This window comes from Pelodiscus sinensis, chromosome 17 (assembly GCF_052426305.1).
Source record: "Pelodiscus sinensis isolate ZL-2025 chromosome 17, ASM5242630v1, whole genome shotgun sequence".
In the NCBI taxonomy this organism is placed as follows: Eukaryota; Metazoa; Chordata; order Testudines; family Trionychidae; genus Pelodiscus; species Pelodiscus sinensis.
The window spans coordinates 22,293,162-22,306,979 of record NC_143068.1 but is presented as its reverse complement, the minus strand read 5'-3'; the positions used below and the strand labels follow the sequence as shown (position 1 = coordinate 22,306,979).

Below are 13,818 nucleotides of genomic sequence, written 5' to 3'. Positions count from 1 at the left end.
AAAAACAAGGGAAAATCAAGGCTAATGTGTCATAGCATTTACCATTCACTAAGCTGGGTACTGCAGCTCTGTGAAAGGGCCTCAGAACAATCAAGGATCACACACAAAGGCTGTGTCTACACTGGGCCACTTATTCCGGAAAAGCAGTTGCTTTTCCGGAATAAGCTGCGAGCTGTCTACACTGGCCCCTTGAATTTCCGGAAAAGCAATGATGATCTACTGTAAGAAATCAGCTGCTTTTTCGGAAAAACTATGCTGCTCCCGCTCGGGCAAAAGTCCTTTTTCCGGAAAACTGTTCCGGAAAAGGGCCAGTGTAGACAGCACAGTAGTCTTTTCCACAAAAAAAGCCCTGATCGCGAAAATGATGATCGGGGCTTTTTTCCGGAAAAGCGCATCTACATTGGCCACAGACGCTTTTCCGGAAAAAGGGCTACATCCTGCCAATGTAGACGCTCTTTTTCCGGAAATACTTATAACGGAAAACTATTCCGTTTTAAGCATTTCCGGAAATTCATGCCAGTGTAAATGTAGCCCACGTGAATTAAAGATGACATGGTGCTGGACTCATGATCACTCCCTGCCCTGAAACATCTGCTATGGGACCGTACAATAAGAACATGAGAACGGCCATACTGGGTCAGACCAAAGGTCCATCTAACCCAGTATCCTGTCTGCCCGCAGTGGCCAATGCCAGATGCCCCACAAGGAGTGGACAGACAGGGAATCTTCAAGCAATCCCTCTCCCATCACCCATTCCCAGCCTCTGACAGAGGCTAGGGACATCATTTCTACTCATCCTGACTAATAGCCATTGATGGATCTAACCTCCATGAATGTATCTAGTTCTTTCTTGAGCCCTGTTATAGTCCTGTCCTTCACAGCCTCCTTAGGCAAGGAGTTCCACAGGTTGACTACGCACTGTGTGAAGAAGAACTTCCTCTTGTTTATTTTAAACCTGCTACCTATTAATTCATTTTGGTGACCCCTAGTTCTTATGTTATGGGAGCAAGTAAATAACTTTTCCTTATTCACTTTTTCCACACCAGTCATGATTTTATATACCTCTATCATGTCCCCCTTTAGCCTCCTCTTTTCTAAGCTGAAAAATCCCAGTATTTTTAATCTCTCTTCACACGGGACCCATTCCAAACCCCTAATCATTTTTGTTGCACTTTTCTGAACCTTTTCCAATGCCAATATATCTTTTTTTGAGATGAGGTGACCACATCTGTATGCAGTATTCAAGATGTGGGCGTACCGTGGTTTTATATAGAGGAAATAAGATATTCTCTGTTTTATTCTCTATCCCTTTTAAAATGATTCCTAACATTCTGTTTGCTTTTTTGACTGCTGCTGCACATTGAGTGGATGTTTTTAGAGAACTATCCACAATGACTCCAAGATCTCTCTCTTGTGTAGTTGTAGCTAAATTAGTCCCCATCATAATGTATGAATATTTGGGATTATATTTTCCAATGTACATTACTTTACATTTACCCACATTAAATTTCATTTACCATTTTGTTGCCAATCACTTAGTTTTGTGAGATCTTTTTGAAGCTCTTCACAGTCTGCTTTAGTCTTAACTGTCTTGAGCAGTTTAGTATCATCTGCAAAGTTTGCCACCTCACTATTTACCACTTTCTTCAGATCATTTATAAATAGATTGAATAGAACTGGTACGGACCCTTGGGGGACATCTCTCTCCATTCTGAAAATTGGCCATTTATTTCTGTCTTTTGTTTCCTGTCTTTTAACCAGTTATCAATCCATGAGAAGACCTTCACTCTTATCCCATGACAACTTACTTTACTTAAGAGCCTTTGGTGATGGACCTTGTCAAAGGGTTTCTGGATATCTAAGTTGAAATCTGCAGTTGAAATTTGCCACTCAGTACATGAAGGACACAACCAAGTCCCTGCACTGCAGGAGTGGGCCTTGAATCTTTGTGTTTATCTACCTTTAGGAAACTAAATTCTGTAATAAACAGACTAGACCTAGCTCACCACTGCCCTCAACTGGATGGAATCAGAATTGCTCTGCTTAGTGTGTCAGATCCGACACTGCTAGCAATCCTATGAGTCTCCTGTCTCTCAAGTGGAGTAGAGCTGTGATTTCAAAGAAGGAAGTTAAGGGTATGTTTACGCAGCAAGGCTAAAAGTTGAATTAAGCACGCAACTTCAGCTACATCAATTGCATAGCTTAAGTCAAAATAGCTTAATTAGGGGGTTGGCGCTGCCTACACAGCAGGAAGTCGAAGGAAGAACACCGTTTCTTCAACTTCCCTTACTCCTCGTGAAATGAGGGTTACCATGAGTCAGAGTAAGAAGTCTTCCAAGCTTGACATTATTCTGAAATAAGACTTGTACTGCAGATACGCACTATGTTATTTCGGAATAACACCAATTATTCCGAAATACTGCTGCTGTGTAGACGTACTCTCAGTGTTCTATTCTCACTGCTGTTTTGCCATTCAAAATTATCACAAGGATGTTCCCAGCTTGATCCTGGTTGTGCCACAATATTACTTTAAATCATGCAGGCATTTTCCCCATGCAGCTATAATTTCTTCGGTATTTTTCCAGTGGCATCACAGTCTCTCTAATGGTATCTGTATTATTATTGAAAGTCCTAAGGCAATTTCTAGCATTCGTTCCATCTTATGATTGCTCTGAAAGAGCTGATATGGTTTTACCTGGGTGGCCCAGAGCTGCATCAGCATGGCTCTGGATTGCATATCTTCATCTACTCCCAGTTCTTGTAGGTGCTGCATGTAACTCTCTATCCAAGAGCTTTTGTTGGCTTTGGAATTCAGTCTTTTTACAGACAGTAGCTTCCAGAGATGCTCCTTGATGCTGGCAGCTTCCTTCTTTTCCGCTGCATATAAACAAAGGCAAATGTTTTGTTACTAAAATAAATGTCAAGAACCATTGCAGGTGACCCGTTCTAGTGACTCCTGGTCTAAAGTGTAAGTGACATGGAACTTAAAACTTCCATAATGGTGCCATCTACTGCCCATACTTGCTCTTCCAGGACAGCTCCTATGTAAACATAGGGCCCTGCACAGAAATCACTTGCATCCGGAATAACTTAATTTCCATGTGGTTTCCTGAGCAATGCTCCTTTCCCGCGTGCTCTCAGCAATCCCCGACAGTGAGACTCTAATCATGAGTGCTGGACCTTGGGAGGAGAGGTTAAAAGCAAGTCCATAAGAAGGCTGGGAATGAGGGACAGTTAGACCTTTCCATGGTGAGGGGCTAGCTCAACGGCCACCAGATCCCTCCTAGAAATGATACTCCTGTGCCTTGTCTACACTGGGAACTGAGCTGTGTGAGTAAATGCCTGTGGTCGGCATGCTCTTAAACCCCACTTAGCCCCATGTGTAGACAGACAGCCACGATTCAAAACTCATTAGCTACTTATAAACTCAGAATTGAGCCCAATTAGCTCGCACATTTCAGGACAAACCCATGTGCCCCACCTCTCCAAGTTGACATGCTGTTTCTCCAATGAGGTTGCCATTCTCTTTACCAGCAGAAAGTCCAAATAACTGGATTCCATGTGAGCCTGGGAAGTTTCAGCCAAAACCAACTGCCAGGGCAGAACTGTAGTACAGCCCCATCTGGCTGCTATTTCTGCTACACCATGAAGTGTGGAGTGAATCGGAAGGCCCTTTCGCTACCCTGCCCCATCACCACATTCTACACTAGACTGCCGGACACACAAATGAAACAGAATGGCCGGTTCATGTGGTCCCATTCCTGCAATGAAAGATGACCTCAAGCGCCTTAGTATCTCATGGGGAAAAGGAGCAAGTCCCTGAAGTACTGAGGGTCATAACCATTCAGGACTTCTGTGGTTACAGCTGGCACTTTTCAATTGCACTTGGAAATGAACTGGAAGTCCGTGCAAATCAGACAGTACAGGCACAGTACAAATGGCCAGCTGTATTTGGAACGGGACAAAATGTCTGAGGCACATGCAAGCAACATACTAGATGGATTGGTTTGCATGTGCAATTGCATGAACTGCCCCTAATAGTTAGGTGTATAATTGCATGCCTAACATGCTTGAACATGTGGCCCCCATGTCTATATGGCTGGTTATTTCTGACCCCCCTGGCACTCACCTGCAGTTAGCATGGAGCGGGCAGCTCTCATTAACAGCTGGTCCAATTTATAAAATTGATTGTAGACCTCCGCAGAATGGGCCCGATCTTTGTTTTGGCAGGAAGGATCACTGTAATTTTCTTCTTCATTGCCATACAGGGTCAGGTATCCAGCTCTGTTTGGGATAAAGGGGGAAATACATTGGTATTTTAAATGGGTGAAATCCTGGCAACTCTCAAATCATGAGCTAACCTCTCACTGAGAAAGAACTCCTAAATGATAGGAGCTAGGACCACCACATTCAGTATACAACTTCCTCTTATCATAACTTGGTTTGGTTGTGCCAGGAAAATGGGGTGTGGCTGGAATGGGACTGCTTCTCTTAAAACCAAACAGAACATAAGAACATCAGTACGGCCATACTGGGTCAGACCAAAGTCCATTTAGCCCAGTATCCTGTCTGCCAATACCAGAAAAGAGACAGAATCACCAGGCAGGTGAAAGGGGCTGGCTGGGGGCGCATTTCCTCCCCACCACTACCACACACACACACACACACTCCAGGACTGCTCCAGTGCCAAGCCTCCCACCACCCAGGCACCTTTTAGGGAGGGTGTGGGGGCTGATGCTCCCTCCCCCACATTCATACGGAAACATTGCTGCCTGTTCCTCTTCCTCAGGGAGCACGGGGAAAGTGCACAGTTTGCTGCATTGCTCATTCTGGTTGGGGAGTGGAGGGGGCAGACGAGCCCGGACCTGACCCAGCCAGGGGACATGCATCCCTCCCTCTGGCCTTGCCTGCTGGAGCTGCAGCAGCCATAGACAGGTGTTTCTCACCTGGCCCCAAGCTGCTGTGGTGAGATAGGGTTGGGGTAGTCCTCTCTTCCTGGGGCAGCCTGCCAAGGAGCCCTTTAGAGAAGGCAGAGAGCTGAAACTCCCCTCCTCCATTCATACAGAAATATTGCTGGCTGTTCCCCTTTGCTGGGGAATGAGGGGAAAGTGCAGTTTGCTGCATTCCTCACTGGCTAGGGAGTGCAGGGGGCAGATCAACCTGGGCCTGCCTCAGCCAGGGGACATGCACCCTTCCCCCTGGCTGTGCTTGCTGGAGCTGCAGCAGCCATAGAGAGGTGCTTCTCACCTTACTCCAAGCTGCTGTGGTGAACGAGGGCTAGGATAATCCTCCCTCTCCAGAGCAGCCTGCACACTGAACCTCTCATCCCCAGCCCCACCCCAGAACAATGATTTCAGTGAAGAAAAGCAAACTTTTTTTTCAGTTAAGGACCCGAGCAATGCCAGGTAAATCTTCTAGTGCAACATATATAACTAAAGGGGTCTGTGCAATGTATAGCCAAACCTTTTTAGATGATACATGTATCTCAGCTGTCTCCCGCTCTGGCACTCCAAGTGCAGAAGGTAGGGCCCCGCAAGAGATCTTAAAAATACCTTGCCTCTTTAGGCTCTGCTTACAAAAACTCCCCACACCACAGACATACTGCCCCCTGGGAAATAGGCTGCCACCATCAAGTGAATTAATTAAAACCCTGAAAACCAGGAAGAAACACTTGAAATTCTTCCCAAGAGGTATCCCCAAAGTCTTTTGCCACAAGAGAGCTTGAAAAAAGAAACAAAATACACAGAAAGCAAACTGTGTCCCTGAGAGCTGACCTCGCAGCCTAGGCAAGCACACACACAGACCTCCTGTTACCTTCCAGGACATAAGAATCAAATCATTGCCTTAGAAAAGTGATTTTATTAACAAAACGAAAAGGTGTACTTGATGAAGCATACTTGGTTGCTAGGTGTTATAGAACGACTAAGAAAAGAACAGACCAAAACACAAACAAACACAGTCTCTTTGGGCTGTTGCTTAAATATGGTGAATGGGGGAGGGAAGCATATGGATTTCACACAAAGAAGTTTAACCAAACAGCAAAATAAAAAACAAATAACCCGATTGCCACTAAATATACATTTTCCCACTACTCACGATCTGTACAGATCCATACTTCAAGGCCCAGTCCATTCCCATGCCCAATATTTCTTGTAGGGATGGTAATTCTGTCTGATTATTTCATCTTGCTTCTTCTAGCTGCTAATTTAAAACTCCCACAAAGAGAGCAAGCAATTTCAGCACTGTATCCCATTGGTTCTTCTGACTCCCTGCCAACACCCATAGTGACCTGCTGTGACGGCGCGTTGGGGGTTCCCCGTCTCCTGCACCCCGAAATGGCAAACAGACTGCACAGCCAGTGGAATTGAGGGTGATTTATTGCTCCTCCAGCACAGCGCAGCACAGATGTAATCTGGTTACAGGAACTGGGGGTAAGAGGCCTCAGTGCCCCCCCTGAGATAGGGGAGTCCCAGCCCCCTCCCCAGCTCCTTATTCCCTGCCTTCCAGATAGGAACTAACTAACCCTCTCCAAGCCCTGCCCCCAGCCAGGGCAGCATTCCACCTTCCTTTGTTCCTCTCCATGGGGGGTGTCTGGCCACTGGTTCAACAAGTTTGGCATTACCTCTGCCTAGTGAGGTTTTCCCTGCTGGGTCTTGCTCCAGACAGCAGGGGTCACCACAGCCCAGCAAGTACCCCCACTACATCACACCTGCATTTAACCCTTTGGTCACCAAGTGCTGGCCAGCACTCCTCCTATCCATCACAACATGTAACAACAGTTACTTTGTAAGACAGAGGATAATGGCGTAAATCGAGTTTCAACATTTTATTTTGCATCTGTTTTGCTTTACTTTTCATGGAAAGATTTGCCCTTAGAAAGTCCAACATTAAATAGAATTTGTTGTATCTGATTAGTAAAGATATGCAAAAAAGCACAGAGTCTAATCCAGCTCACACTAAAGTCCCCTCTCCCCTGAGGTTTATATATTACACACGCACACAGGGTTGTAAAGTGAAGCACGCAGAAGACAGGAAACATTAGAATTAAGGTTGCTTCTGCCACTTTTATTTGCACCACCTTCTTATGTGTATGCATTATTATGCTGCATTTAATTACATGATCACATTTATTTTTCCCACAGGCTCTCTGCCTTATTCAGTGCACATATAGCAAGTAGTCTTCACTTAATAAGCAGCTATTCAACATTTTATTTTTTTCCTTCTTGTTCAGTGTGTGGTTTGCAGGCTTTATTTTTTGCATACTATTCAAACCCTGCTCTGGAGACAGAACTATTAATTTCCTCATGGGCTTTTCGATGAAGCTTATCATTATGAGTGTGGGTCCTTCACAAATGCTAATTCATTTATCTTCACTATGTGAGCCCCATTTTACAGACTGGGAGCTGAGGCACAAAGGTTATGGTCAAAAGTTTCTACTAATTTTGGGTTTCCAGGCTATGAGATTAGAACCCTAACCCATCCCCAGCCCCTTGACCCCCAGCCAATAGAACTCCATCCCCAGCCCGCCTCTCGCCAGCACAGAATCAAAACCCTCAGTTGATATCTGCCCTTGGGGTTGGGAGGGGGAAGGGGTGGCACTGATTGCATGGTTCGCCTAGGGCACCAGTTGCTGGCAGCTAGTCTAGGGCCGCCCCTGGTGCCAGTGTAGACGCCCTCTTGCGCAAGAAAGCTCCGATGGCCATTTTAACCATCAGGCTTTCTTGCACAAGAAATCCATGTTGCCTGTCTACACTGGCCTCTTGCACAAGAACACTTGCACAAGAGGGCTTATTCCTGAGCAGGAGCATCATAGTTCTTGTGCAAGAAGCCCTAATTTCTTACATTAGAACGTCAGTGTTCTTGTGCAAGAACTCGCAGCCAGTGTAGACAGGCAGCAAGTTTTTGCGATAAAGCGGCCTTGCACAAAATCTTGCCAATGTAGACACAGCCATTGGCTACAGGGCCATTGCTCCTTATTAACCCCAGTGGGAGCCCCTATATCTTTAAAGCCCGGTGCGAAAATCCATTCTTTTTTTTTTAAATTAGCCCTGTGATGGGGCGCTCCCACCCCGCACTCGGGGGGGCTGAGGCGAGGGCTGGAGGAGTCCCTGGGGGGCGGGCAGTCGGCCCACTGAAGGAATCCGGGGGCCGGCCGCGGACCCGTGGGCCGGCGCCGCGGGACGCGGGGAGCATGGTGCGCCACCAGAGAAGGCCCCAGGAGGAGAAGCTAGCGTGGCGCGGGCGGATGACGTCACGGGGGGAGGGGGGATGACTTGGGTCACAGGCACGGTGAGGCCGGGGAGCCAGGCCAGCGTGGAGTTTAAAACAGTGCCCGGCAGCCAAGGAAGGGGGACAGACGGCGAGGCGTGGAGCCAAGGAGGCGAGGGTGAGGCAAGAGCCCTCGGAGGGGACTGGCCCCTAGGAGGGGCAGGAAGCGGCCCAGTGCAGGGTCGCGTAGCCCGTGAGCAGGTGTGTTTAGGGGCACTACCCCCATCCACTAGGCAGGGATCGGCAGTCGCTGCCTTAGGGCCCTGGGTCGGGGTTCAGAGTGAGGGAGGGCCCGAACCCTGCTACTCTGCCCGGCAGGGCAAAGCGCATCCATGAGACCGGCTCTCTAGGTCAAAGCAGAAAATAGAGTGACTCTAAGACCAAGGGGGCGAAGTCCGGGACTGTTTTGGGGATGCTTAACCATCTGACCGGTACAATAGAAAGGGTGACGGGAACCCACCAATGGCGGGGGTAGCGTGATCCTTTTACAAGCCCCAATGGAAAACAATAAAAGAGGAGAGCTGATTGTGAAGTCATTCCCCTTCCAGGCCCAAGGGACAAAGCGCTGTAGTGTGACACTCACCTGAGCATGATACTATAGGAGAGATGAAACAAGCCTTCTTCTGCCCACTGCCGGCTCAATGGGTTTGGGTCAGGAAGCAGAACAGTCTGCAGGTTGAAGAACATCGCCTTCGTGAGGGACGGAAGGTTCTTGTTTTGGAGAGCCCTGGAGGAGCAGAAGTTACTTTATGAAACTCCTTCATGGATTAAGTCTTACTGCTCCCTAATCAGTGTGTAGTTAGGGGCAAGTCTCATTTATTTATAGCATGAGCATCCCTGGGTGTTGGAACCTCGTCACTGTGCACTGCCAAGCAGCTGTGATCTGGGCAAAGGGGAATGCACGGCACTACGGCACCACACAGAGAAACAACATGCAAGTCCTGATCCAGATTCTCTTCTTGCCCATTATGGGGAATGAGACCAGCTGCAGAGCTCTAACACCCATCGGATGCTCCCCTGCTTTCGGGGGGGAGGGAGGCTGAAGGTTGGATGTGGATTTTTGCTTTAGATCCGTGTTTCGGGATAGAAGCCACCGAGAGGGAACAAATGATGAACATGGCAATATCATCTAAGTGCCTTAGCTGTTTTGTTCTCTTGAGTGGAAAGTGGCTGTTTTAGACTTAACAAACAAAAGGCCAGTGTGCTATGACATCTAGGGGGATTTTCCTTTAGCAGTAGCCACTGGTCAGATGCGAGGTTTGATTGCAACAATACATTTTTCCAGGGAGGCTACTGTATTTCTTATGCTGTACTTCCAATGAGCAGCCGTTCTTTGTCTTCATGAACCACACTGGACCCACTGCTCTTTTCGTGCTACTCAAATGACTACTCAGGGACTGATTATGGATCATTCCCCATAGTGCACTGTCAGCCTGGGACTTGCTGCAGACAAAGAACGGCTGCTCATTTTAAGAACTGCACTCAGTGCCCTAGTATCATGCTAGCTCATTGGAAGTACAGCATAAGAAATATAGTAGCCTCCCCGGAAAAATGTATTGTTGCAATCAAACCTCGCACACTGTCATAGCACACTGGCCTTTTGTTTGCTAAGTCTAAAACAGCCACTTTCCACTCAAGAGAACAAAACAGCTATGGCACTTAGATGATATTACCATGTTCATCATTTGTTCCCTCTCAGTGGCTTCTATCCCGAAGCAGGGATTTAAATACCCAGGAAACTACAGACCAGTTAGTTTAACTTCTGTGCCAGGGAAGATAATGGAGCAAGTAATTAAGGAAATCATCTGTAAACACTTGGAATGTGGCAAGGTGATAGGGAACAGCCAGCATGGATTTGTAAAGAACAAATCATGTCAAACCAATCTGATAGCTTTCTTTAATAGGATAACGAGTCTTGTGGATAAGGGAGAAGGGGTGGATGTGGATGTGGTATATATACTTTAGTAAGGCGTTTGATACGGTCTCGCATGATATTCTTATCAATAAACTAGGTAAATACGACTTAGATGGGACTACTATAAGGTGGGTGCATAACTGGCTGGATAACTGTACTCAGAGAGTAGTTATTAATGGTTCACAATCCTGCTGGAAGGGCATAACAAGTGGGGTTCCGCAGGGATCTGTTTTGGGACCGGCTCTGTTCAATATCTTCATCAACGATTTAGATATTGGAATAGAAAGTACGCTTATTAAGTTTGCAGATGATACCAAGCTGGGAGGGGTTGCGACTAATCTGGAGGATAGGATCATAATTCAAAATGACCTGGACAAATTGGAGAAATGGTCTGAGGTAAATAGGATGAAGTTTAATAAAGACAAATGCAAAGTGCTCCACTTAGGAAGGAACAATCAGCTTCATATATACAAATATGAAGCGACTGTCTGGGAAGGAGAATGGCAGAAAGCAGCAGCGGATATAGGGCAGGGCGAGCGGGGCAGCTGCCCCGGGCCCTGCGCTTCCATAGGCCCCGTGCCAGCGGGGTCACTTTCTAGCTTTTGCCACTAGAGGGCGCCGCTGCTCCGCGCCACACAGGGAAACCACGAGATCCTGGGAGCGGGTGGGACCTGGGCAGAGAGATGCCGGAGTATGTGGGCAGTGCTCTTAGGGCCCTGTCCCACAGAGTGTCCCCCCAGCGTCTGCAGTTCTGTCTCTAGAGCAGCCCAGCCGGCCTGCAGGCACTCTGGGGGGTCTCTGCTGGCGGGTGGGTACCGTGACGCGCCTTTCCCTAGCTCCGCAGACCCAGACACCAGACCAACTCCTTGAAAGAGTAAATAAGAATAAAGCGGCAGCTTCTGCAGCCCGGCCCTGGGGGTGACTCTCCTAAGAGGCGCAGGAGCCTGCAACGCGGCGCTGTGCCTGGCCCCGCCCCACCCCACATCTCCTGCCCCCCAGCTGCCGCCGGATCCTGCAGCTAGAGTCCTCTGCCTCAGCACGGGAAGAGATGGTCTCAGTGTGGGGGAGCCCCGTGAGCCCCACACCAGCTGGTCTGTGCCTGGACGAGGGCTGGGCATCGGGGGCTGTTCCATTCCTGCCCCCGGCACCCAGTCGTAGAGCAATGCGCCAGAGCAGCCAGGCACCGGGGGCCCACACAGCTGCCTTGGTGTGGATACAGGGCGACTGAGCCACGCAGTTGCCCCCAACCAGAAGGGAGCCAGCCCACAAGCTGAGCAGCATCAGGCTGCATCGGGCCACTCCTGGGGGGGGGGGGGGTAGGGGCTACAGTGGCAGCCTTTCTCGGCAGGGGGCAGTCGGGGCAGCCTCTATGGCTCCTCCTCTGACCCTGCGTGGAGCCTGAGGTGCCATCTCCTTTCCTTCCAGCTGCTCTGCAGGCTCCTGGGAGGCTGCTGGCTCAGACACAGCAGCCAGCCCCTTCTAAACTGGGTCAGGATTTCCCTGCTCCCCGGGCGCCTCGCTGCTCCAGTGCCTGGGGCTGGAGAAGGGGCTGATGCTGGGAAGAAGCCTTTTCCCACCGGCTGTTAGAGACCCAGCTGCCAAAAGAGTTAGAGAGCTATAACAGACTTAAATGCCAATGAAAATGTTTAATTATTAATGCAGAATTTTAAGAATGAATTACAATATAATTAAAATAAAAAATTATCCAACTAAATTAAGTTTCTACCAAATTTACCCAATTCACATGTAATACGAAAATAGCCTTCAATCTGCGCATTTGACACCTTCTCCTATTTTTTCTCCAAAGGGGGACCCCGTGAAATTGTGCTGCCCGGGGCCCCGCAAAACTTATCCGCCCCTGGAAGAAAGGGATCTAGGGGTTATAGTGGACCACAAGTTGAATATGAGTCAGCAGTGTGATGCTGTTGCAAAGAAAGCAAACATGATTCTGGGATGCATTAACAGGTGTGTTGTGAGCAAGACACGAGAAGTCATTCTTATGCTCTACTCTGCGCTGGTTAGGCCTCAATTGGAGTATTGTGTCCAGTTATGGGTACCGCATTTCAAGAAAGATGTGGAGTAATTGGAGAGGGTCCAGAGAAGAGCAACGAGAATGATTAAAGGTCTAGAGAACATGACCTATGAGGGAAGACTGAAGGAATTGGGTTTGTTTAGTTTAGAAAAGAGAAGATTGAGGGGGGACATGATAGCAGTTTTCAGATATCTAAAAGGGTGTCATAAGGAGGAGGGAGAAAACTTGTTCATCTTGGCCTCTGGGGATAGAACAAGAAGCAAGGGGCTTAAACTGCAGCAAGGGAGGTTTAGGTTGGACATTAGGAAAAAGTTCCTAACTGTCAGGGTAGTCAAACACTGGAATAAATTGCCCAGGGAGGTTGTGGAATCTCCATCTGTGGAGATATTTAAGAGTAGGTTAGATAAATGTCTATCAGGGATGGTCTAGACAGTATTTGGTCCTCGCATGAGGGCAGGGGACTGGACTCGATGACCTCTCGAGGTCCCTTCCAGTCCTAGTATTCTATGATTCTATGATGCTCTGATCTCGTACTTCATTAGCATGGCTGCTGCTTTTTTTCGAAACAGAACTTTTTCGGAAAAAAAACGGCAGTCTAGATGCAGATCTGTTGAAAATAAACCCTTTTTTGACAGATCCTATGTTCCACAATAAATGAGGTTTAAATAATCTTTCAAAAAGGGTTTATTTTCGACAGATCCGCATCTAGACTGCTGTTTGTTTGGGGTTTTTTTCGAAAAAGCTCCGTTTCAGAAAAAAGCAGCTGCCATGTTTATGCTAATGAAGCGTGGGATATTTAAATCCCTGCTTCATTAGCAATTTCGACGTGCTTGATTTGCATCCCTCTGTCGACAGAGAGGTGTAGTCTAGACACACCCTCGGTGTCTAACTGGTTGGCCACCCCGGCTACGTCTACACTGGCCCCTTTTCCGAAAGGGGCATGCTAATTTCACAGGTCGTAATAGGGAAATCCGCGGGGGATTTAAATATCCCCCGCGGCATTTAAATAAAAATGTCCGCCGCTTTTTTCCGGATTTTAGAAAAGCCGGAAAAGAGCGTCTACACTGGCCCCGATCCTCCGGAAAAAAGCCCTTTTCCGGAGGATCTCTTATTCCTACTTCAAAGTAGGAATAAGAGATCCTCCGGAAAAGGGCTTTTTTCCGGAGGATCGGGGCCAGTGTAGACGCTCTTTTCCGGCTTTTCTAAAATCCGGAAAAAAGCGGCGGACATTTTTATTTAAATGCCGCGGGGGATATTTAAATCCCCCGCGGATTTCCCTATTACGACCTGTGAAATTAGCATGCCCCTTTCGGAAAAGGGGCCAGTGTAGACGAGCCCCCCTGGATTAGAGGGTGATGTTTGCCTGAGGATTCCATGCCAGCACTATTCCCGTCAACTTTTCCCAGACCTTCAAACTTCCATCCCCAAACAAAGAATCTGAAGGAAGAGTGCCCCTCCAAGCTATTTTGAGCCATGCATGTCGCCGCCGTGTGCTGCATCTATTGGCAAAGCAAGAGAGCTTCCCAGAAGTCAAACCACAGACTGTCCCATTTTTATGCCATTCGAGTATAAACATGATCTTTCATTGCTTTCCCGCACGCGG

The 13,818-nt window shown here is 47.8% G+C and overlaps 1 protein-coding gene across 3 annotated transcripts in view; it reads right to left on the bottom strand.

The window, feature by feature from the left end:
• PTGIS (prostaglandin I2 synthase) overlaps positions 1-13,818 on the bottom strand; it is a 49,089-nt gene that overhangs the window by 27,686 nt on the left and 7,585 nt on the right. For all 3 annotated transcript variants that reach the window (XM_089769687.1, XM_075901225.2, XM_089769686.1), the window contains 3 exons: positions 8,852-8,995; positions 4,130-4,284; positions 2,696-2,877 (listed from right to left, as the gene is read on the bottom strand). In XM_089769687.1, coding sequence (XP_089625813.1) covers positions 2,696-2,877; positions 4,130-4,284; positions 8,852-8,995 — 481 coding nt within the window. The remainder of the gene's footprint in view (positions 1-2,695; positions 2,878-4,129; positions 4,285-8,851; positions 8,996-13,818) is intronic.